General features: G+C 41.2%; 1 protein-coding gene across 1 annotated transcript in view; it reads right to left on the bottom strand.

Moving 5' to 3' along the window:
• ABCC1 (ATP binding cassette subfamily C member 1) overlaps window positions 1–26,780 on the bottom strand; it is a 47,259-nt gene that overhangs the window by 19,654 nt on the left and 825 nt on the right. The window contains 14 exon segments of the mRNA XM_041462396.1: window positions 473–542; window positions 1,024–1,111; window positions 1,484–1,630; window positions 4,005–4,208; window positions 5,034–5,126; window positions 5,801–5,962; window positions 6,700–6,877; window positions 7,529–7,756; window positions 8,775–8,906; window positions 9,734–9,795; window positions 12,630–12,755; window positions 13,893–14,030; window positions 15,258–15,383; window positions 16,127–16,303. Of these exon segments, the coding sequence (XP_041318330.1) occupies window positions 473–542; window positions 1,024–1,111; window positions 1,484–1,630; window positions 4,005–4,208; window positions 5,034–5,126; window positions 5,801–5,962; window positions 6,700–6,877; window positions 7,529–7,756; window positions 8,775–8,906; window positions 9,734–9,795; window positions 12,630–12,755; window positions 13,893–14,030; window positions 15,258–15,383; window positions 16,127–16,303 (1,931 nt within the window).

Genomic DNA, 26,780 nt, shown 5'->3' on the forward strand with positions numbered 1-26,780 from the left:
AGTAAAAGCAGCCAAAGTTAAGGAAGGGAGCAGGGCAGAGAGAAGACACAGCCTGTAGCTGCATCACTGTTTGCTTTCTGCAGGCCGGGACCAAGGACAGCAGAGTGCAGGGAGAAGCAGGCTGTGCAAGGAGCCTGAGGCACACAGGAGGGAGCAGAGCTGGCTGCGAGGGGCTGAGCTGGCTGCACCCTCTAGATGGAGCTCAGCCCATCTGCAGCACACAGCCAGAGCTGAAATCCCCTGCAGCTCTCTCCTCCTTGATCCCTACCTCTCCTGCGACCTCCCTTCATGCATTCCATAAATGCAACAAACTGCAAATCCCTCCAGTTCATAAAGCCCCAAAAAAATATACAGAACTGATGTTCTCTTTCTTTGTGGCAACAAACTCTTCTCCATATGTATTTTATAATTCAAATATAGATCATTTATGGTGCAGCAAGACTATGGAATGGAATCAAGAGCACCTCTTTACCTGTTCAGCAAAGGAGGATCAGTTTTGGCCCAGCTAAACGTTGCATTTTTCACAACAATGCATCCTTCAGCTGCAAAGAGAAAACTCATACTTATAAAAGTACCAATGCAAGCAGCTAAACTGTGTGCTCACAATCCAAAGTCAATCCAAACACATGTGGGCAGAGGTATAAAGTTACTTTTTCAGAAGAACAACAATCCACTGCTTGTAAAAAACTTGTGTTCTGCTTTTACTGAATTTAGCAAGACAGACATGTACCTCCTGGTTACCCTCACTCAGGAACCAGGAGGTACATGAACATCAGCTACACAGAGATACCAATTAATTCAGCTGCATCTCCAGCACTGCCAAGCCAGTTGTGGAGAGGAAAGAAACTATCTGAGAAGGAAGAAGAACCTGTACATAATTTTCATTTTAGAAACTCTCTTCTCTGTTTTCTGTCTCAAATTTATCAGCAAAACACACAAAAAATGCAGTAAATTTGTTTTAGAAAGCAAAAGAAACCACCCAAAACCTGCAGACACTGATTTTCAACAGGCAAAGAAACTCACCCTCTTTGATGGGACCCCTGACTATGCTGTCTGGATCTAACTCCTCGTGGGACAGGAACACCCTGAGGCGCTTCAAGGAGACACTGGCCTGCATGGAAAAAAGATGCAAAACTACTTACACTCTGGTCATTACCTTTATGTGCTCACTGTTTTGTGCCATATACTCATGATATCATCATTATTATGCACTCCCAATCCCTCCTTAAATCCATTGCACAGTTGGTTGGATAGCCAAATGTTCACTTCCCAACCCAGAGGAAATGTGGGTGATGTATGGAACACCCATCCACCATAACTGGGATTATTTCAGCAGCACAGCACTTAACACACAGGAGCTGCAAGATCCCTTCCAGAGGTGGCCACATTTCCCCTGTGGTCATTCTCTAAGCAGGGGGATGTAATCTTTCCACCCAGGACCTCCTGCTGCACACAGAACACCTGTTAGTGACTGAAGTCTTACTTCTACTATGTTGCTGATGACCATAGGGAGCATGTTCAGTGGGAACCTGAGGATGTTGAATAATGCCAGAGAAACAAAGGCTTTCTGAGCATCCAAGACGTTGTTCTTGCCTACTGTGACATACACAGCAAACGTGGACAGGGCAACCTGAAACCAAGGGTAAAGGACACAGTGAGGGTCATGTCTGAAAGCCACCAAGTCAGGAGTACACAGTGTGACAACTGCAATCAGACTATAAATCAAAGAAAGAGCAATATTCTCACAACTTTTTGTTCCTGATAACACTTTTTGCAAAAGAAACGTGACTAAAATCTGCTGTTGTAAAAAGAAGTTGATGGCTCCTCTTTAAAAATAGCTAAGTGCTCACTTTCCTCACACAGCAGAAGTGAAACCACAAACGTCCCAGGCTGTTTGAGGTCACACAGCAGCACAAGGGAAGTAGAGAAATGATCACTGGTCTTTTTTTCTGTTCCCTTTCAGTTTTAAGACACTCCTCAAAGTATCAGATACGGGATCAGTAACATATATTGACAGAAAAGTTAAAAGCACCCCAATATTAACCTGTTTTATAGATCACCACCTGTAGAGATCACCACAACCCTAGATTTCCAAATACAGCCCACTTTATCACAGACAAGAAACTTGAAATGTTATTGCACTACAAAGATGAAGCCTTTTCTGTTGTGAACTGTTTCAGTTTCATACTGAACAAGAAAATGACACCGAACCATTGTTATCATGAATCACAAGCTATAAAAATAATTCCAAAAATCCATACACTCATTTTTTAAAACGTATTGAGTATATTACAGTAAAATAAAGCAAGCTAAGTAAAACCAGATGTTTGCTTTCACAACTATTCCCTTCATAGTGTTATCTTCCATGATAATACCCTCACACCTCAGTATATCACAAGATCCAGCAGCTTTTTTCCCACAGACTGCCAATTAAAACAAGAAATCAAGGTAAATAAACTTCTGGCATCCTCCCTCCTAAAAGACTTGAAATAATGAGCTCCCCATCTAAGTCTCATCTAAGCACAGCATCCACTGAAGACATCAGTGCTTCTGTCAACAAATCTGACTGCTGTGAAGACATGTATTGCTCTGGGTGCAGCAGCTGACTCAGCTGTGCCTCGTACAGTAGCTTGTTTGTACAGCCCTTAGTTTGGACAACCCTATCCCAGGGAGAAAGCCCTCCCATGGAGATCAAAAACAAGACAGGGTCCAAAGAAAAACCTCCCAAGCAGCATGTCTGCACTCTTGTGTTAGCAGCACACGAGGCGGCAGGGGAGGCACTGCAGAGCCAGCGGGTCCCTGACTCTGTTACCAAACAACAGCTTTAAAACCCTGGCCTTGGAAACAGGAAGGAGTAGGGGAAATAAAAGTTTTCAAGGTCAAAAGTGCTTTCAAGTAGGCACTTGCAATAAATTTTTTATCAAAACATACAAAGAAACCCCTAAAAAGCCAAGCAATGAGAAGCTGAAGAGCAGCCTTGCCCTCCGGGTTGTGCCCCCGCAGAGGCAGCGCCACACACCCCGTGTGTGCTGGGACACGGCTGCACAGCACACCCCTCTGCCTCCCAGGCCCCACAGAACACCATCAGGGACTCCACCTGCAGGGTTCTATTTAGAAATTTCATTTAATAATGTATTTATATTAAGATAATCCCAGCCTTCTTTTAGAAAAGCATTCACTTAAGAATGCAGCTGATGCTTCTCTGCCTTTCATCATGCCCCCAGCATAATGTAAACACTAAAAATGTTTGCAGGGAAGGAATCTGAGACTGGAAAGTACACTTAAACACCTTCAACTGGGACAGCACATATTTTATCCTAATGTAGTCATGGCTTTTAATTGTTTCTGCAGACAAGAGCAATGGCCCCTCATTCTAATAGAGTCTGAAGCAATTTTGATGTGATCTCACTCTTGTCTCCCTTGTATTAGTTGAAATGTAAGCTAACCACAAACACAGGAGGGATGTTCAGCATATCATGGATTTTTATTTTTTTTAAGTAAGAATTTGAAGCCATCTCAGGCCACACAATGGTTTTACCTTTTGCACATTGTTCTTACACAGATGCTGGGAGAATCCCAGCCAGAGGCACTCCTGGAGCCCAACATCCCATTCCGTCAGGAGTTCTTATGTAAGGACCTGCTGCTGCTCAGAAACACTTTGAAATAAGGGATTTTTTTTATTCTCCTAAATCTGACCATACATTTCATCTTAGATTCCTCAAGTACTCTACTAAAAATAGGAGGGGATGCAGAAGAGGTTTTTTATTTTCCAATACTTGGACATTAACTTCTAGAACACATCCAGCCTGGCTGTCACTGAGTTTCAAAGAAAACAGCAGTGCCCTTCCACAGAGAAGTGGACCCCTAAGTGTTCAAGGACCCACCGTTCTGGAGGGCATTTTGGCTCAACTCATTAAAACACAAAACAAAAGAAGTCCTCACGTGCTGCCTTGGAAAGCACAACCCCAAAAAGGAGAGAAGACTTCTAGATTTGTTTCACTTACCAAAAACGGAGCACAAACCCAAGTGAAGGTTGCCATTGCAGCAAGGTAAGCAGATTTTTTTAGGACTTTGAGCTCTTTCTGTCTGATCTCTAATACCTTCTCTCTAAAGGCTAATTCCCAAGCATAAAGTTTCAGAACTTTAATCCCATTGAGAATTTCATTCATCAGCTTAATTCTGTTGTCTTTGCTCTTCATTTGAGCCACCTAAAAACAACATTGCAAAAAATAATTAACAGAGCACAATACTTGGCAGAACCTCAGAAAGTTCTGAGCCTTGTATTTTGCAATGGCAAATTTACCTCATTATCATCAAAAGCTTACTAGCTTCCCAAGCAGGAAATCTGAGATACTATCTGAACAAACAAATATGCAGAATTAACAAGATGTTTTAAACCAATTAAAAGAATGCTTCATGTAACTACAAATCCAAAGCAAGATCAAAACAAGTGTGGCACTGGTTTTAGTGTGATTAACCCTGCAACAGGGAGCCCTGGGACTCAGGTACAATATGCAGTTAAAAAATAAACCAGGGTAAGATGGGCACATTGCTTCTAACCTTAGACCAAATTTAATTTTGCTTTATTTTCAGCACTATCAATGGCTTTTGTCTTCTTCATCTCTCCAGGAAACAAACAAACAGAACAAGCCACACATCCTGGAAACATGAACATTTCATTCATGGCCATTAGGTTCATTAGGCAGGCACTAGTTACCTTTGCACTTTAGTTCTTAGGCAAGTTAAAAACTGAACTCATTCCTAATAATTCAGTCACTGGACATCTCATGAAGCTGTCTGAAGTGCTACCTTGGTCCTCACTACTGCAGGTTTTTAGACCATTACATACAGATAAGCTGGAAGGCTGAAAAATACATGAGTTTGTTTATTCTGAATACATAACACCTCTGACCTTTCTTTCCCTTCCCTTTTTATAAGGGATAGTTAGAGGGATGGGAAAAAATTAAGGAAAAACCTCCAGGAACAAGTCAAAGAATAGATGTTTCTTACAAGCACTATATAGAGATGCTAACCTGATAGGTTTTTGTCTTCATTGCCATCACAGCATTTATTGGAACCAGAAGGATCATGACAGCCACACCTGCCAGCACTGAAGGACCTAAATTCTGAAAAGTACATAATTGTAAATATTTATTCAAACTAATTTTTTTAATTTTGTCTCAAATCACTGCATACATTACAGAAAATCATTCTGAAATAGGCTTTCAGCTTGGGAGAAGAAGAGAAGGATCAAGTAGAGGCTTAGGTTAATATCTGTATACTTTGACTCTTTAAACAAACAAACACATATATATATATATCTCCCTCATATAGAAGTACATCTAGATCAATTTATCTTCAAATGTATCTCTATACACACACACAAATATGTTTTAACATTTTGCACTTTTTGCTGATTTGTCTGCTATTCCGAAGAAGAGTCAGCCCAGTGCTGTGTGAACCAGAAACAGCAACATCTTACATGTCACTCTGAGCACAGAGCCAAGACCATTTTTATTGAAATCAAGGGACAAGTGAGATCCTCTAGATCATCCCCCAAAAGATGATAGTTCCTCTCTGCATCCTCCCCTCACGAACTCAGATGTGCAAATTCAGAACCTCTAGCCTTCCCTCCTGACAGCAGTGACAAAAACAGCTCTGAATGGTTTCTTAACAAACAGAACTTTCTCCTCACTGCTGCAAACCCTCCAGTGGCCTGAACAACAGGTGTGTGTAGGCACAGAATCAGGGAAGCAGCACACTGCCAGAGCCAGAAGAAGAAACAGCACTCAGTGCTCACCCGCCACAGGAAGTACAGCGCCATCAGCACCTGCAGAGGGGCAGACCAAACCATGTTTATGTAGGTAGCCAAGTCCATGAATCTCTGAGCATCCACAGACATCAGATTCACAATCTCACCCACAGTAGAAGTCTTCCTAGCAGAATTTGTGATAACAAGTGCCTACATGCAGGTAAAAAAACAAAAAACAATTAAAACAACATGAGGACAGACTTAGTCATTTGTATTTTCTCCACAGAAGTCAAGTGCTTCACACAACTGCATCTTTTAAATTACAAGCAATCATTTTCCTCCTTCATATTCTGGTTACCCTGTACATCCTGCAAAATGCAAGTTGTACAGTTTGATTCAATCAGCTGGGTTTAAGCTAATATAGAATTAAAGTCAATAAGCAAACTTTGGGGTATGGGCTGGTGGTTTTATTGCTTGGGGGCATCGTTTACTTGGTGTGTTACTTGTTTTTGTTTTAGTGTAAGAAGTGCAATCTTCACTTCTTGTGACACATTTTTCTCACACAGGGCTATCAGTCCACAGCTTTCTAGATGTTCCAGCTTATTCTAAGATGGCACTGCTGGTAAATCCCAAAGGAAGCTGTAAATGTAAATGCATCTTAAATTTCTGCAGCAACTGAAGCACTGCACAGCCCAAGTCTAAATGAGGAAAGTTTTCTTACTTGGCAGTGAGAAGAAGCATGTTAAGTAGCAAATTAGAAAACTGCCCTGGCTTAAAGGCTTTTATTTATAAATTAGACATGCTCTTATTTCTATTAAGAGTTAGGAATCAGCATACCAGAGTCTCCTACCTTATTACTCAGACTTAAGTGATTCATTCTCACAGTCACAGGTATTGCATATTTGTAGTCACAGTATTGTTACATATTTAAAGAAACACCTACCTACCTTTCTATAAATTACACCAACAATGGCTGTTTTGAGCCTCATTCCAGTTACAAAGCAAATATGAAAATACTGGTGAAGGATCAGTGTCTGAAGACAGGCACAAACAAACAGCAGTGCTGTATAAAAGTAGCCCTGCCAGTTTGGGGCAGCTTTGTTATTTACAAAGTTGAGCAGCAATCTGTGGAGAGAGAAATGAGTTCTCTTGATAGATGGAAAACAAAACCAAATGCCATGGTTGCAGCCTTAGATTATTCCAAACATTGTACAGGTCCTGCAAGCACCTGAAGTACCAAACTTAGATAAAACACCTCAGCAAACTTCTTAGAAACTGGAGATCACTTGGTATGAGCATACATCACTCCCTCCTCAAGGTACCAGTAGTAACACATAGCTCACATGTACAGCATTCTCTTGGAGCTACACTGAGAAGCCTCATACCCCCCCCAGCTGAAATACACCCACTTGCAGTTCCTTTACTTCTTAGCTCAAAGCAATACAACCCTCCCAGCTCCTCAGCTCTCCGTGGCATCATGTACTCTGACGTGTAGGCACAGAACAATTCCAGGTTGGAACTGGGTAAACTCTCCTGCTACTGCTGATTATGTTCCTGCCCTGCCTTCCCAGTGCTGAAAAGGAAAAGAAGTTAATCATTTATTGCATGATGTTGTCATTTGAAAACCAATGGACTGAAATCATGTTTGCTCCCTTTTATGAGATCTCTTCCTCATTTTATCAGCTGAAGGCAAAGCAACTTGGGGAGTGAAATACCAGCATGTTTTAAATCCTGTTCACATACTTTTAATACAATAGTAAAGTATATAGGTCTTACTTCAGAATTTCTGGGCCTGCAAACATCAAGAGATCATGTGCAGCTTTAAAAAGGAAGCTCATGAGAAAATATGGTCCAAAGGTTTTGTATAACACCTTGAATAAAGATGCTTCAGAGCTCTTCTGAGATGGTTTTATAATCAAAGCTTCAACCTCTTCTGTCACATCACCATTTGAGTCGCCTGATTTTTGCTGCTTTTTGGGCGCATATAACATGTTTACTGGTTGCCTGAAAAAAGATCAGGTAGAGAATGTAGTCTTTATTCAAGCATAAAGCCAACTGGAAAAATGTTCACTGTACAAATGAGATGTAAATGAACTGCTTATTGTGATTCTTAACAGTTTAACTGAGTTTTACTGTCAAATGCATTTAATCATACAACATAACTACATGAACTGGCTGTTCAGAAATGGCTTTCTTTGCTTGGATAGGTAACATATAAATCTCTCCCTTAAGTCTGCCCTGGGGAATGAGGAATAGAGCTGTAACTGGTAAGCTTAAAGAGCAAAGGACATTATTATTCTAGAACTGAGTGTGCTGAACTTTTGTCAAAATCAATGTTTCACTGTACCACCAGAGTTAAAAGACTGAAGTCAAGTTCATCAAGTTAATGCCAAGACATCCCCAATAGACTGAACACATTCTTTTCCTACATCTGGCTTATGCTAAACTCCATGCTCTGAACTTCTGAGGACAAGCTGGATGTAAAACACACTGTGTAAGCAAGCACACAATTCCCCTTCAATGAAAAGGTGCTCCTGTTTGCTGCAGCCAAGGATGATGAAAGTAGGATGGAGACTGCAGGCATGCAGCCTTTCTAATTTTAGTCATCTGGCTTAGATGCTCAGACTCCCTATATAGTCAAAAGAAAGGAATAAGCTGCTCACTTTGACACCCTGAACTACCCTCCCGAGGCTTCGCCAACTACAGAGGGAGCCCAAGCTCCTAAATTACACAGCACAAGTTTGTGTCCAAACACTCCCTCCCCAGGGGAAAACCACACATCAAAAGTCACAGAAATAAGTTTTGGATCATGAAAGACAAAGGGAAAGTTGATGCAGATCTTCATAATGAAGAAATGCCCTGCTTGGTTCCAGCTCTCTGAGCACTCAAGGACAAACAGGGGCAGCCCTACAAAAGCAGGTTTGGTAACAAACAACAAACACCTCTAAGCAGAGGCTGAGTCACTTGAGCTCCTAAACCTCTGTGTCTTGGCAGAACTGAAAGCCAGGATAACTGAACTTACCTCTTGGTCTTTGACCACTCTTTTGCCCAATTTCTAGCCAAACCTGGCACTATTTCCTCTGATTTGTCCTCTTTATTTAATGACCACAAATCCTTGGCTTCCAAAGGGCTCCGATAACCCCGAATCATCAACCTGTATTAGAAGAAATCAGCAATATAGATTGAAGAGCACCAGAAATGTTTGTGTATATAGAGAGATAGACATATAGATACAGCTGCATCCAGCCCCAGAACAGAGCCAGCTCTCCACAAAGATGCAAGCAAGCACTAGTGCCTGCAGCAACACAGGTCCAGATGCTAAACATACATCCTCCTGCCTTTTCTGGGAGAACTAGACACCAAAACAGCTAAGGATCCAGGATATGCCACTGAATTCAAATTCCAGGGAAAATAAAAGAAAGGATGAAGTGATCTCATTTGAAAATCAGCCAGGCAATTAATATTCCCATGCCTAGCAAGTTTCAAAATCTTTATTAGCCTTTAATTTCACAAAGCAATTCCTTTCATCTAGCTTTCTGTTGGAACTCTGGCCAAGTACCAGCCACAACTACACACCAATATTATTTTACATGCTCCTATGATTTAACTCACAAATCATACAGCATAAGTAAAATTAAGTTAAAGGGGGAAAAAAAGAGCCTATTGGACAAAAAGTGGTAATAGTTTCCAATGCCTTAGTTTCTATATACAGCAGACAATTTCTCCTTTCTTATATTTCCCAAGGAATTTTTTTTTTAATATCTTCCTTCATACTAAATACAGACTGGCAAGATTTAAAATTACAAAGACCCTAAAAAGAAAGTAAAAAAATATTAATCAAGCTTTTTAAAAAATGAAGCTATCTACAAAACAACCAACCAAAATTATTGCTGCATTATTATTGCCAATTTAGCTCTGAAAGCAGTACCCCAAAGTGCCATCTGACTTGAACTGGTGATTTATGCAACAGCTTGATCTTACCCAGTGATCCACCAGAATGTGATTCTGGAGAGGAAAGAAGCACTGAACTCTGGACATGGATTCTAAAGGAGAGAAAAAGAAATCAATCCACACACAAAACGACTGCAGGGCCAAAAGAAACAAGCAAAGCAGAAAAGATGTTTTTTGAAATTCCTTTTGTTGACAGTATTTTTTTCACATTACTAACACTTGCCATTCATGCTGCTGAGAGCAAACACAAGCACAGCTCCAGGGCTGTCAGCAGGCAGTGCTCCTATCAACAACACAACCAGCAGCTGAAGGAATTTCAAAGGCCACAGAGGCCAGACAGTCTCCAGGTGTGCTGCTCAGTGCCCGTGTCAATGCAAGGTATGCTGCCTACCATGAGAGGGTACAAATATGCTAACTGGGTAATCATGAATGAGAAATGCACTTCTGTTCTAGCAGAGAAGTGTTGAGACTCCAATGACACAGATGCACAAATGAAAAAAAAAAAAAGTGTAACTCCATAAAAACATCCCAAAATACCCCTTAGGAGCTCTGCATCTCATTCATCAAATATGTATGGGAAACTGAAGTATCAATGCACTCCTAATCTGGCTGGGTTCAAAGAGCACAAAGAAAGGCTGGGAGAATTTCACTCATACTGGTATGAGCTTTACTGGTAGAATTTCTGTGCACATTTCTCTTTTCCCTCTTTCAGAGCTCTGAACAGCATCTAAATGCTAAAACCTCTCCTTAGGCACAACCAACCACTGCTGTTACCATCAACCATAACTGAAGCAACTCACTCAGTCTATCTATAAAAGTCACCAAATATCATTAAAGTATTGCAATTGAACCAGCCAGAGCCAAGTGTTTCCAACATTTGCCATTTTTAACTCATGTTTGTGCAGTCTGTACTGTGCTGTCCTGCACTGTGCTCCAACCCAGCTGCACAAAACAGAGTCCTGCATTTTCTCCTTTTCACATAACTTTTTCTGCAACCTTTACTCTTACAATAAGAGTGTGCATCAGAGAGATGCTTTTGTTTTTTGAAAGGGGGTAAGAGATGCTTTTGATTTTTGAAAGATACATCTGCAAAGTATCCAAATCTTTGCAGTAAGATGATGGCAAACAAATCCAACACCCTCAATTAGTGAATAAATACAAGTTTTTAAAGTCAGAGAAGTGGAAGGGTGTAAAACTTTCCATGTTCAGCCACTCTTTTCCTGATACACAGATTTCTACTTCAGCAAATACAGGGAATACCTTCAACTGTATCAAAATGTAAAAATATTCTGAATTTTACATGAAGTGCTGTGCTGCCTTTTTCCTTTACATTTTTTAATCTACTTGCTGGTGGAAACTCTAAATTTAAGAGCCCACTAGATCCTGTCCTACCAAAAACTGGACTTGGTTTGCATAAAGCCCAAGTTTAAAATATTAAAACATGTTAGACTGCTTTTAAAATACTACTACTTTTGATAAAATTAAATCGTTATCACACAAATAATTAATAATCCCACTGACTTTAATGCCAGGTAGAATGAAGACAAGTTTCAACAAGTCTAGATTTATGTAATATAAACAAGATATAAAACACATTGCCTGACTTCTACATACACCAGCATCTACACTCAGAAATTTCACTGTAGTTTGCTGGCTCAAGTAAACATATTCTAAAATTTCACTGAAGGCTTACAGACATTTCTGGTTTGGAAATATTTGGCAAAACGGCATAAGGCAGAATTTAAGGCTGACTAAAATGACTTCTTTGCTCTTTTCCCCAACAAAATGAAAGGTTCAAATTTGAGGTCTGCCCTGTTTCCTGAAGACATTCTAAATTCCTAGAAATACTCAGAACAGAAAAACAAACCATTGTGGTCTCAAAGCACCTTGTAATTATTCCAACCATGATCAAAGAAGAAAAGGTTTCCTTACACCCACAGTCTCCTGTCAAATATATTTAACCCCTGAATGAGATGAAAAGAGCCAAAAGCTGAATCCAAAGGATCCAAAGACTCGGCAGTCTGTTCCTCCCGCCAGGCACACACACACTGCCATGGCCAGGCACAGCACCCTGGCACCAGGACACTGCTGGAGAAGGTAACTGGCATTCAGGAAGTGCTCATGGACCCTTTCCACTGTTACAAAGGCAGTACTTCTTTCCCCCCTCACACATTTCACACCTTCCTTCATCAGTCAGTGTCACTGAACTGCCACCAAGCCAGAATCAGACTTGTATCAAGCTGAAATTCCTAAACTTGGCACATCCAAACTCCAGGCAGTGCCCAGTGTCACCCCCTGTGACCCAGAACACCTAACCCAGAGGGGGTGCAAGGGTGATCCAGCATCTCTTGGGTCACTTCAGATCCATGCCATAAAGCTCATACATATAATTAAGAACACGAGCCAAACAGATCATGTGTAGTTAAAATTAATTATCTACATCCAAACCACCCTCTAGCATTAGCTGCTCTTGCATCTGAGCTGGTTAAATCTTTACTTGACACAAGAGTGATAAAAACAGAAATCAAACACATCTGCCCAAGCTGAAAATCTTTCCAGGTCTAAATTCTTCCCCGTGTTCAAATGAAAGTGAATCCACATGCTAGTGCCTGAACATATCAGATAACCAGGAGCACAGCATTTCAAATCACTGTTTCCCACTGGCTGCCAGCAGCACCACTGAACATAAATACATACAACTTACCCTTCAGGAATGCTATTCAGCAACGAGGGCAACTGTATTTTTGTGCTTTTTCTTACATACAGCCCCTCCCTTCCCCCAGTTTTGCATGTTATAGGCTTCTTTTGCATCACCAAATAAAAAGCAGAATTTTAATTATTTGTCATCTTGGAGACTATGGCCCTGTAGCTCATTACATAGAATATTGCACATATGATACTTGGCACTCTGTACAGACTCACTCACAGGATCATTTACTGTTTCAGAAAACAAAGGTGGTTGCTCTGGAAAACAACACAGGATGAGCTCTACTAATACCAGGACAAAGTAGATACAGAAGGTGGCATAACGAAATGCATCCTCATCAGCACCCTGCAAAGGAAGGTCATATTCCAATTAGAAGGCTTGAAGAATTTGTTTTAAATAACAAGTTATGATTAAACAGAAAACAGCTCCTTACTGTAAATTCTGCAAATTAAGTGCTACACTACTCACCCCCATGCAAATGAAAGTCAATGTCTATTTTGGTAAAGGGAAGGTAATGAGAGGGGAGAGGATGTGAAAGACACATTTATTTTTATTCAGTCATTATCATTAAAATACAAGCATGAATTTCTTACATAAAAAGTTCTCCTTAATGCATGGTTTGTGCCAACACAGCCCCAGTTTGAAGTCAGTGTATTCCTCACAGGGGCAAGACACTTATGCACGGGGTAGCAAGGAGTATTAAAAGCAAATTTTTTAATTCACAGAATTAAAGAATTACAGAGAGCAGAACTGACACTACACTTTAAAAAATAACAGAGAGCAGAATTCACATTATACTTTGCTCCATTGTGTGCAAAATTCAGAGGTTCTTTCCATTTCTAAGACTGGGACTGATGCATAACACATAAACCACAGAAATCAAAGCACAGGTATAGATGAACACACACCCCCAGTAAAATCCCATTCCCAACAGCTGAAGACAAAAGCTGGGTGAAAGTTCTCAAAATTGCCAATGCAGCTTAAAGGTTTCAAGAAACAGAAGTGCCATTTTCAGGCAGCTCCACAATTAGTCTGATATTTAAGGTGATCTTACTACAGGGCAAATTGGCATAAAAATATTTCACTTTGATTTTGTCCAAGCAGGTGAGACCACAGCACTGAACAAAGTGTTTCAGGAAATCCACTGCACAGTCAACAGGAAGATGACAAACCCCCAGCCAGAGCAGCTTGACAGCAAAGATTACAGAGAATTTGAGTGCACTCGAGCAGACACATCCGCTCTCCCCAACAGCCAGCCCAGTTCTCTTGGCAACTGTTGCTACAGTTAAAATCACTATGAATTTCATGAGCATTTCAAAACAGAAGACATCAATTCCTGCTTCCCTTGCTGCTACAACCCAAGGAATGCAGGTACACTAAATGAATCATTAACTGATTTGACTGGTGTAATTGCCAAGCAACAATTCTATCCCTGCAGCATTTGGGACCATTTTCAGCTGAATGAGGCTAAAAGTCACTTACCATATTTAAGGCATGTTTTATTTTGGATATAAAAATCATTGTGGCACATAACAATGAGATGAACCAGAAAATTGTCATTACACCAGAAGACTGGACTCCTTTTAGTCTTTCATATTGTATTAAAAATGTGGCCAGCAACTGTAGATAAATAAAATGAAAATATGTTCACAAATTAAGTTTTACAATATGTTATGCACATGTAAAAGGTACTGTGCTAAAGTCTGTTTATTAACATTTCTAACCCAGCATCTCCCAGACCTTCTAAACCCCTGAAATTTTAAGTGTAATTCAAAAATACATTTAAATAGGAAATTCTCTGTATCAGTAAAGATAAGGAGTAGACAAAAAAGGAAAAAGGAATACGCATTAAATAGAAATAAACACATACACAAAAGTACTGCCAACCTTTACGTCTTTACGTTTTTGGTTCTATATCACAAATCAATATGGAATTATGGCATTTCCGGACTAGCTCTTTTTAAAATAAATAGATTTTTTTCCATACAAGCCATAACACAACCACACACCAACCAAGTATTAGTCTATTTCTGTACTTTGTGTGTTTTCAGAGTCCTTTAGGAAGCTCTGCATCTCACTTATCTATTGCAACATGCATTTTCAACCAGTCTGACAAAAGCTTGAGAGTTGCATTATTAAATGACCACAAACTATTTAACAGCTCTTGCATTTGTCAGCATGTTTTAGGGCTGTTTGGGGCTTTTTTTCGGTTGTTGTTGGGGTTGTGGTGTCCCCTTGAGCATCATGTTTAATCATTCCAACTCTGTAATAAACCTAAGGCAACTTACAGCAAATGAATAGCAAGGCAATTTCCTTGAAAGGCAGAGATATTGGTGTGGGAGCAGAAAACCCCAGCACACCTAGGTCAAAGGAGGCAGCTGGGGACACACTTGTGGCTTTCAAGGCTTTCCACTGTGCCACCAAGAGTAACAAGGATAACACACACTCAAGAACGTTATACAAGAGTTTGTAATGAGATCCTTCAGCAATCTCCTCGCAGATTCAGGATTTTGTATTATCCAGGCTGAATCAGCTCTCGAGTTCATTCCTCTGCCCAATGTCTGAGCCAAACTATTAAACGGATGCTAGCTCAGGCCTACCAAAATAAGACAACTGGAACTGCCTTGTCTGCTGGTGTGCAACACACTGAGCACAGAGAGGTGAGTCTGATTTTTCTCGTTTTTTATTCAAAGAAAGCAGGTATTTCAGAGTCAATAATTCACAGCTCAACTACAGAATAAGTCTCAATATAAAGGCTGCAGCTTAAAGGGTTACAGCACTGTGAATAACATAGAGATGGTGTTATTGCTTACAGCTTTGCATGGACAATGGCTGTGCAGAACTTACCATTGTTATACCCAATATTGTAGGGCTAACGAGAAAAAATGGAGCTCGAAAAATATTTTGACTTCTTTCCCAGAAAGAGTAGAAAAGGTCTGCCCAGCAGACTATCCACAGTATTAAGCCCAAAGCCTGCAATTAAAAAAGTTTCTTTAATACATCAATTCACAAAGATAATGCAGCACAATATATAAGTGAACACTAGATTAGCAGTTTGTTAGCAGGAGTCATAATCAGATCATATCATTTGGGTAATTCTTCCACATGCACAAAAGAAAAGCAATTTGGCTTTAATTATTGAATTCCTACTAGAAGAAAAAAGTTTACTGATTTTTAATTCCATGTAATTCAGTCTATTATGAAGCAGAGAGCTGGTCTCCTGAATAACAGATTGCATAGAAAAAAACCTCTCCAATACACCATGTGATTACAGTCCTTCTTAAAACTTTGCACTTATTCTACAGGGGAGAAAACAACCAACAATATTAAGTACCTATTTCACAATAGAAATGGAATAGAACACCTGCAGCAGCTCTAGAAATGTATACTGTGTAACTTAAGAAGCTGACAGGATAATAAGTTCTTTTTATGATAGAAATAAGGGCCTTGAGATTGAGTTGCCTTAAAATAGTCTTCTCCAGCTGGTCTTTAAAAGGATTTGCATGTTTGTTGCTATGCCAGGGTAAATTTCAAACAGTCTTATAAAAGGGCAAAGGAAACAGGAAAGGCTGGGAAATCAAACACAAGCAGAACAAATAAGGTACCCCCGAATTGTGCACAGAGGTGAAGACTGATGCTCAACACTGTGCTAAAACCCAGCTGAGAAGAGCTCCCAGTTTCCAAAGCAGGCTGGTAAGGACTGCAGAGGCACGCACCGTTTTGGCTTTGTTAAGGGTGGACACCTGGATGTAGCCCCTGTCGTGGCGGCGAAGGTACACGGAGTACACTGGGAAGCAGAGCCACAGGTAAATGCAAGGAATCCAGACCAGGACTGTGTTCTGAAAGCACAGGGTGAAGTCTGGATCTTCTGTGTGCCATGTCAGATTCCAATCCTAGGGCAAGAAAACAGGCTAAGTAACAGAAAAAGCCAACACTGAACTTCAGTATTTGAAAATCAGAGACAGGAACTCGGAATAAAAAATCCACAACAACAAGGCATAGAATCAAGTCAAAGGTTCACCCTTGCAGTTTGTTTCCTACTCAACAAGGAGAGGATGTAAATTGACATAATTCAATGTTTTCTTACTTCACTCAACGTGATTTTCAAGCCCAAGGTAAATCACCACACAATCAAACCAAAACTGATGCTCACAGTAATAGAAACATGACATTTTAATTACTGGCACAAGGACTATGCACAATGACAAACTATTTAGTAGTAACATGAGCTTTCATACCATATTTATGATTGTTCTGAGTTAGGAAAATCTCTTGCAGCAAATTTTATCTTTAAGTCATTGACCTTGCTGAAAACTTATCACATGCAACACTTTCTCTCAAGTGCTGTAGATTTTTGACTCTCCAACCAAATAATGCAACACACAATATTGCAGCTGTAGATGGACTGCAATATTCAACAGCCAAAGCATTGCTCCCAGGCTTCTGATTAGAAGTCACTGAGCCAAGAGCAGCAGTCCCATGCCCAAAGGCTTGTTGACTATAGTGTTAACTTTTCAGTGGCAAAGCATTTTTTCAGGCAGTTGCACAGCTTGCACTACACAAAACACCAGTAACCACTACTGGGACACAATGTCAGTAATCCTACTCCTTTATAAAAGCCTGAGCTGGTCACTGAAACAGGTGCCATTATCCGCATTTTATAGATGAGGAAACAGAACCAAAAGGAGCTGTAGTGCCTGTTCCCTCTATTCTAACATCAAAGCCAAAAGCAGATCCCACTGCCCAGAATCACCACACTTTGATCCTTGTTTGTCCCCACGTTCCACTGAATAAACAGCTTCAAACACAATTACAAAGAAAACTAAAGAATAGATCTAAAGAGGAATGGAAGATACATTTTCCTTCCCCATTTCCCTCAATTTTCTATCAGAATCTAGGACCTGATACAACAGGCAGCACACATGGGACACTCGGTGGGTTTTTTTTCCCCTCTAATTCCACAGCATTCTAAAAATTCTTCTCACTTTGCATCATTTTCAATTTTTCATTCTTATAAAGTCTCTGAGCCAATTCCAGGGCACTAACACTGGTGGAACCTAAGAATGCCCAGTGGTGTTTGACTGTGCTGTGGAGAGGTCACAAGCTGTTCACGACAAGGCTGTGAGACGCCAGGGGCCAGGCACACGCTTCTTGAGCTTCCTGACTGCAGAACTCACCAGCAATTTCAGCTGACTCATCCTGACATCCAGCCACCACACAAATGGTTTTGGCTTTCTAAGTCCCAGCTGCGCTACCCCAGCACAACAGCCGAGAAAAAGTCTCATGACTCTGCAGAACAGTTTACAATTCACAAATTAAGACAGTTATAAGATTATACGAGTAAATCAACCGGATGCAATCAGCTTTACAAGAAACAAACAAAAGCATCTTTTTATTGAATAAACTTTAGGAGATCTACACCCTGTTTAGAAAGCTGTTAACGTCTTTTTCCCTGTTTGCAAATGCTTGCTATAAAATGAATCTGGCAAATACCAGCAAGGTCAGGGCACGTAACACATGTCATTGCCACGTGGCAAAATAAAAGCAAGAAGTGCTGTATGCATGACTGCTATGAGTACTGGCTGAAGGATATTCTAAAAACGTGCAACCTTCCATTTGACTTTCACAGGTGTTTGTTTCTGCATAAAAGGCAAGAGTGTAGATTGCAATGGTACTTCAGGGTTCAAAACAGAAAGATGGGACAAGTGGGCAATTTTGGGCAAGACTACTGCTAGAATTTAACAGCAACATCAGTTCTTTCTTTCATGTTTCCAGGACTTCATCCAGAGGCTGCTGCTATCAAGTAGGAACATGCTTAGCTTTAAAAACACTTCTCTGTACAAAAAAAATGGCAACACACAGGTGAGAAGCAGAAGCCACTTCCATTTTACATTCATTCCAGTGGCAAAAGGCAAGGAACACATGAAGAGAGAGGCAGCAGCATTTTCCTGCTGATTCCCTCAGGCTGTGTCCACACAAGGCAGCAGCACAGACAGGAGCAGAGGTGCAGAGCCATCCTGCTCTGAGCACCCCCATGTGCTCACAGAGCCCCTGCACCCAGGGCACGCGTGCTGGCTCACAGCTGCCCCACGGCCTCGGGAGGATCCCAGCTCACACAGCCCAGAGGTGACTGCAGGGACACAGGGCAGGCAGATGTCTGCAGGACACAGAGCAGCAGGCTCTCGGGCTGAACCCAGCTGGGATCACCACCAGTGGACAGAGCCAAGAGGAACTCCATCCATTACAAAAGGCAGGCGCGCCCTAAGCTCTGCATGGAGGACACCACAGCTTTGGGAGATTCCACTGCAGCTGGAAAATGTGTCACCCTCATCATGAAACCAGCATGCATTCACATTTAAATTACAGGTTCAGTTACACAAGCCTAGACTAGTTGTGCCAGTGGAAAGTACATGCTTCTCCTTAGCTTTATATAAACACAGTTTCAGTTTTGGGGTTTTTTTCGATCACAAACAAAATGCAGAAACACTCACTGAAACAGACCTTTGTATTTAACAGGCATTAATTAGCAAATTAATGACATTTTTTCTGACTCAAGTTTTAGAAACAGTTTTAGCAAGTTGTACTAAGACATGAAATCACTCCATTTTTCTCAGCTCAAAGATTAACCATTCTCCTTCTGACCCCTCAGTTAACTCTTCTGCTTTGCAAAGTCACATCAAATGACACAGATACAACCACTGAAAGCCTACACAATCTAGCAGCCTCCTTCCATAAAGGAAGAGGAGGAAAAAACATGGTAAAGTCTATAGCTATTAGACTCTATAATATGGAAGCAGCCTTTATTTTAAGCTGTGACTGCAGGAACCCACTGGAGAGGAATCAGTCTGATCCTTGTTCCTTTCTTGGCAGATGTTGGGAAAGATACACTGTTGGCTTAGTGTAAGTGCAGTCCAGAAGAACCATAACTCAGATGTCAAATAGTTTCAGGTTGTTTTTTCTTTTCTTGTCAAAAATTCCTTAACAATTTCAAAGTTTCCCAGAATAGCAGATGGGTATTTTTCATTTTACCTGACCTATTTCTCAGTTTTCATTTCTATCATCAGCACTATGGTTCAAAAATACCAGTCCACAGTTCTAGTGCCCTGTAGCATGTTTTCTTTCATGGCACAAAAAAGCTTCCTATCACATCTGAAATGAAACCCTCTGTCTACAAGAACGGCACAAAAATGCTTGGCACTCCCCAGAATCAAGTGGATCCATTCACAGGTAAACCACTTACTTAACAGTGCATAAAACCTAGGAAGATTAAGAACTATACTAACTCCTGTCTAAAATTTCAGGAACAGGCAAGATAAAAGGCACTGGCAATAGAACTGTAAGACAAAGTTGCAACACAAAAGGCCAGTTATTCTGCCTTTGCTGGGGGAAGACAGACCAAGGACAGTTGCATGGCTCCTGTAGGCTAATCTGAGGAATAACAGTATTTGATGCTGGCTGCCTCTCCTGGCAGCCAGGAAAGGCTGTCAAGTGAGCAGCCAGGGGTTGCTTGTTCTCACATCAATAATCCCACTTGACTCACAGCACATTTTAGAATTCTCACTGGCAGAAATGGAGAGTCCCAAATTGCTTGGTTTCATGCCTGCTGTGTGCAAGTGTGCTAGAGATGCAGGCTGCCAGCCACAGTGTTAAATCCACCTGCATGAACCAAATTGTGACTGAAAAGTGACTTCAAACATTACCACACAGCTATGTAAAAAATTAAATTACAAAACCACACTGGAATCTTAACATCATGGTCAACACTTATTCCTTCAAACGGAGCTTGACACTGACATTGTGTACCCACTACTTCAATATCACCCACAGAAGAACCACTTCCCTTGTAATACCAAGATAAAGTTTCTCAATCTTATCTCCCCAACAATAAAAAAGACTTTCTGTTTAATGCAATGTTTACATTCAGCTGACTGAAAGTAATTAGCTCTCTCCGGTACTAACACTGTAATTGCAGCTGACAACTTTCATTATAACAGTATCATCACTTTCCCACTGAAATAGGAAGTCTTACAATCTGCCAGCTCTAGATACAGGATTGAAAGATCTCCCAGCGTAGCACCTATAAAACCATGAGCTGAGTGAACCACTCTCTCTCTCTCTCAGTGTAGACTAAAAGCCAATGGCCTCATGGCATCTATCTAGGACAGTGAATTTCCTGCCTCTCCCCAGACAGGAGATTTGGCAGATCTGGCTCAGTCTATATTTTCAGAGGAGCTGCACAAGAGGGAGGGGGTAAGGGAAGTGCAGAACAGGACCTCTCTCTTTAAGGCTGCTTTAAAGGAGCTCTGACCTTGCTTTAAAAAAGTCCCTGATACCTGATATGCCATCTTTGTTCTGCCATTCACATTTTGGAGTCAGATCATGAAACCTGTGCTGAGGCTCACCCTCTGTCTGAGAGCATGTTTAGAATGGAGCCTAAACAAGCATGATCATGGCACAATCTTCACCAGCATCAGATCTGCTCTGCTGGGCTCACTGTGCAGCCCACACCACAGGGACTGACAGGCTGGTAAGACAAGCAACAGATACTTGTCCAAGAAAAGTACTCCAGAATCCCTGCAAGTTTTCTAGCCCAGCTTCCCAAAATACCATGTGGAGACTGAGACTTCAGAAAAGGGAAGACACCATACCTCCCCTTCACTACAAATTCTGAAACCTAAGCTTTATTCTTGAAGTATCTCAATGTTGTCAAAGACAAGATTGTTAGAGCAAGAGGTAGAAAAGTTACAAAATATAATAATCACATAATAAACAAGGGTCCTAAAATTTTTTTTATCATGTATACAAAGAATATTTGGGGAGGGAAACACCAGTGTTTCTAGTGCTGAGAAAATGCCCTTAATTTCTCATAATGTTTTCTACTAGAAATGGTTTTAGCAAGTTATAAATGGTTTAAGTTCTCAACAGTAATTACTTACATAATGCAGATTTGACTTGTTAACACAGACAAGGAAAAGCCTCTACCTTCCAATAACTGGTCTTGAACTTAAATCGGGTGCCTGTACCTCCTTGTCCCAAACCCACATACTTCCTAATATTTACAAAAAGTTGAGATCCTTTATTATAGAAAGCACTGCATCAGCTGGAACTGTGTGTTAAATTCCAAGGGAAAAACAGCATATTTTGCTCTTTTTATTCCCTTTAGCCTAAAATAAGAAGCAGGCGCTCACAAATTGCCAGAGAAAGGAGCACCTGCAGTTGTGGCATTTACAAGAGCTGAGACTTGTAACCTATGACGTTAAAAGCCACCAAACTATGGCTATTTTTTTTGTGTCTGAGAAACATATAACAGACTATACTAGAACTTGCAAAATTAAACTTTAGCCTCTCTCTACAGACGCTGCATTTCCATACCCTGCCATATCTGCAAGTCCCATGACAAAATATTTGGCCACTTGACAGAAAAATATTTACCACTTCTAGTTTCAGAACCAAAGGATGGTTTTTACCTTTCTGCAACGTTTTTCACTGAAATCACTGTTCCCTAAAAGGATACAAGAAAAAGATTCTTGCTCTCATCTCCTTCTTGCACCAAACACAGGGCTTCTGCTTAATAATGCAACAGCCTGCACCTTGAGTTCAGATCACTGAGAAGTTTGAACACACCTGGGAAATAATCTCACCAAGGGACTAAGGTAACAGCTTAAGTTGGGATAAACTGTATCTGAAGGTAGCACAGGTGCAAAGAGTGAGAAAACAGTAATGCAAGGAATTCTGACTCTATTAAAAGTAAGCTAAAGGTCAGTAGCCGGCAGTAGGCTTTTTCGAGATGTGACCCAGAGTGACTTCAGCCAACCCTGGCTGACCTTCACTCGGTCCCAGTATAGCACAGTGTTTCAGTGTAAACTGCATGAAATGGCACGAGTTACTCAGGCATTTTGCCACCTTTTTTTCCTCATTTAGCTTTTCTGAGCAAATCTGAATTGCCAGCTGTAGAATGGCAGGAGATCTGTTCAGAAAATCCCCATCAACAACAGATTATCAGGTTTAATTTCCCTGTTTTCCCCTTAAATAGATCTATTCTGGATCAAGGGATATCAGTTTCATTTATAATCTAAGTTTAATTTTTCTACACACATTTAGTCCACCCTTTTTCTTAAATGGAAGAAAGCTGACAAATAAGCCTCTGGCTTTCATTGCTAAAAAACACAACAGCCAAGGCATGAGAATCATGCAACCTGCTGTTAATCACAATAGAGCACCATTTTGTGTCAAGTTTTCCTCGATTATCACTCTGCTACTCCTCTGTTCCAAATGCTGTGCACATATGACCTTCCTGTGTCAGTGAATATAAGCAGTTTGTGATCTGCACACTCTTCAGCAGAGACTAAACTCATAGCTTTTATCAAGCTCACCCAGTACCCTCCCACAGCACCTCCAAGTCCCTCCCCAGCTTTGCCACAAACACACTGAAAAGCACTAAACACATATCTTCCAGTGCAAAGAGCTGCAGGGCTCCAAGAGACGTGCCAATTTACTGCCTATCTGATGTGCAACAGCATAAGGCACAGATCTGCAGAACATTAAATTGCTCCTTACATAAGAATGGTTTTTCTTCAGAAGTCTATTTCAGTAAAACTACCAGTGTCTTCATAAATAACATAAGCACAGCAGCTGTTTTTGTCACACAGCATCACTTCACAAATGTCTGTTAATAATTGCAATGCATTAAAGAATATTAATAATTTTTTTTCTTAATAAAATTCTATCCAGTTACATTATGGATCTCTCCCACTACAACAATGTCAACCAAATACAAAACATAAAATCTTTGACAAAAACTAAGAAAACACATTTATTTAGGCAGACAAACGTGCCCAAAAGCCTCAGACAGAACTCTACACAATGGCAAAGGAAGCAAAGCCCAGTCCCTCCAAGCTGGTCCCTAGATTTTGTGTATGAGGCTCTGCCTCACCTTCACCCACCCAGCCTGCTCTTCTGTAGTTTGTTTTCACACAAAAAGAGCTAAACCTGGCAGTGTGTGGATACCACTTCTTTACTAACAGCGAAGAGGCTTCACAAAAGCTTTCTGAACAAACAGGGAAGAAACAGGCCAGGGTTTACAGCTCGAATCATTACAGGACTTGAGTGTTCAAAACAAAATAAGGAAGCTGAAAACTTGCTTTTCTCCTAGAAGTGAACACAATCACTCACTTTCAATCATTTCTCAACAACAAAAAAGCCCAACTAGAAAACTGTGGAAAAAAATTCTGCTAAATTTCCCCTGAAATAAAGAACTTCTATTGAAATTAACTTTAAAAAACAAGTGTCTGCCTGTGAACAACACGATAGGAACTTATATTTATATAAACCATTTATGTCACATTCCCTTAAGTATCAGCAAGAAACTCACAAGTTTCAGATGCTTATTTCACACTTCTGTATCATAAAACCCCATTATGAGCTTAGAAATCCCGAAGTGTCACAAAAACTGTTAACCTCCTCCTTTAGCAATTTCAAACATGAAAAGACTTCTCTAAACACAATACCGCGGAATTTACAAGCTCTGAAAAAAATCTGAGCTTTTATTCAAAGAAAAAACAGATTATTTCAAAATGCACACGCACTGAGACCACCAAGTGTGCATGTGCTGCTATCTCCAGACAGGCAGGTCAGGAGGCCAAAGTGTACAGTGAGTTCTACATCTGCTGTGACATTTATCCTGCTTACCTGGAACCACGGTGCTCCTCACCCTGCTTCACCTCTGCCTTTCTGTGTGCTGCTATTGAAACAAGGTAGGCTGTGCTCAGACAGCAGGGATATTCTAGCCAAAGCTATCTCAGTGTGTCAGGTCACAAAGTTTCACAGCTTGAACAGGCCCTTAAATTCACTGAACTGAAATGCAAGCAGTGCACTACAGTTTTTCAAGCTTTTATTGTCATCAACAACTATCAGTAAATAGTAACTTCATCTTGCACAGCTGTACCTTTCTCTATATTATAGACGGAATATGCATTCCAAGACACTCAGTGATGGTACAGCAAGCAAGGATTAACTGTACTTGTCCAAAAAGGGGGTCTAAAGGAAGCAAGATGCACTAAAGCTCTATAAAAGAACTACATACAGTAAAATCTGACTGCACAGTTAACAAAATAAGTAGCGTGGGAATCCTTAAATTCAGAGGGTTTTGGGAAAGTTGTAAAAGGTAGGTCTTAGAAACAGTAGAACTGCAATTAGATTTCAGAGGTAGCTGTAAGATTTGTTAGCACCCACCCTTCCCAACAGGACTCCCAGGACTACTTGCAGCTGTGTTGCAATAAGCAGGGCCACAGAGATAGGTTAGACAGTGAGAAAGAAAAAAAAAACAAAAAACATGAAGATGGCAGTCTTTCTTGGGTTCCTGACCTTTCAGAGTAAGTATTAAATAAAACCAAACTGTTTAATTCTCAGACAAGAACTTTCAACAATAACATTCCTTGGGTGTGCAAACAAGAAAAATCCTGGCCAGCAAAGCCTAAGAAGATTAGCATACAGTTTTAAGGGTCCATTAGGTCCTTTCAGCCACAGTCTCCCCCACAATTTAAACGTGACCTGCCCACAACTCAGGAGCACCTCTGACAGAAAACACATCATCTCCTTGAAGCTGAGTTTGCCAGAAATCCCCCTGCTCCACTAGCAAGGCTTCAGGACCAACCAAAAGAGCTGATGCAGCCACCACAAGAATGCAATAACGCGTGCCACTGTGTATCCAGCCACCACCCAGCCCTGAGAAGCACAGGAGCGCAGTCCAGGAGCCAGGACCCAACCACAGGACATACCCAGAAGCCCAGTGAACTCTGCATATACAGAGACAATTTCTGAAAATCCACTACTACTTCAGCTTTAAAGAGCAGCAATAATGGAAATGTCAAAAAAGCAGCAGCCAGAGTACCCATAAGCACCCAAATTGGCATTTCTACTCTCCCCTACTGGGAATGATGCAACAAAGAGGAAACAAGAGCGTTACTTATGAAGAAAAGTTCAGCATGAAGGAAGATTTTTCCAAGCACATCTAGCCCTCACTCAAATGCACAATTACTCTTCTGCAGGATCTGAAGAACCCAGAAATCAAACAACCACACCCACGGGATCTTTAGCTGGAGGAAATGAAAGGCAGACTCCATGTGATTTAGAGAAGGATGACACATCCCAAAACATTGGGAATCAATGCAACTAGTGGAAAAAATGTATGGAGTAGTTTTTACAAAAATACTAGAAATGGCTGTAATACACATGAGAACAGTTTTCCTAATAAAAGAATCTGCTGCCAGAAATCTTATATAAACTCATTGCTTCCAACTTCCTATGTGTGGTTCTTGTGCCTACCTGATGCTACAATTCCATAGCTCAAAGAATGAGCTGGAAGCTCTTTTTCACAATCCTACTACTCTCTCAAGTCAGTTTTTCCATAAACTCGTTCTGAAACATGTATTCTCTTAAGCCCTTCAAATGAAAAGTCTCATTCTAGGCAAGAGAAAAAAAATATGTATAATGACAACTCATAATTTAGACAGTTATGAAAAACCTGAGAAATAGCAGAAAAGAGATATTAGTATAAGCAATATAAAAGCAAATTAGCAGAGTCACTTTTGATCAGCTAGAAAAAAACTGCCTTAGTCTTGATGACTTTAAAAATATCTACTCAGTAATATCCTAATGGTTCTTGAGATAAATAGTACAATGGTATTTATTGAGACATCTGATTCTGTTTTATTTTTTCACTAGTAAGGCAGCTCATTAGTTCAAAACTATTTGGCAAACATCTGATGAACGTACAAGTAGTTCTCCTCCTATGTTGACTTCAGTAGCTCTCACTCCAGATTTATTTTCCTAACTTTCCAGCTCTACCCTTCCTCCACACAACCTCCTTCCACATACAACCAGGATGCTCCTGAGATGAGTTTTCACTCCGGTGCTCTCCCAGGTGCCAGGACCCGCGTGTCCCCGCAGAGGAACCCGGTCCCCCCATCGCTCACCTGTGCACAGCGGCCCTTCAGCTCCCGCACAGCACCTGCGCTCACCGCTCTTCGCTAAGGAAGAGCGAAAATACTGCTGTGCGATAAAGCTGCGGCTCCGTGGCCTCCTTCAGCCGCTCTCGTGTGCCGGCAGCCGTCAGACACCGTTATTGTTGTTACCCGCACGGCCCCGAGTAACGCAGCCGAGCGGCCGAACGCGTGGGCACAGACCTGCCCCGGCCGCTCGGGAGCTCCTTCCCAGCGCCGGGCAGGCACCCTCGCCAGTTCCCCCTCCAGGCATCGCGCTGCCGGAAGCCCCGCACGCGAGGCGCGCCGGCAGCAGCCCCAGCCCCGCGACCCGGCCGTGGGGACACCGCGCCCGGGCGGAGACCGCGCGCCGCCGGCACGGCCCGGCCCC

This window comes from Pyrgilauda ruficollis, unplaced genomic scaffold (genome assembly GCF_017590135.1).
Source record: "Pyrgilauda ruficollis isolate IOZ18807 unplaced genomic scaffold, ASM1759013v1 scaffold16, whole genome shotgun sequence".
NCBI classification, from domain to species: domain Eukaryota; kingdom Metazoa; phylum Chordata; class Aves; order Passeriformes; family Passeridae; genus Pyrgilauda; species Pyrgilauda ruficollis.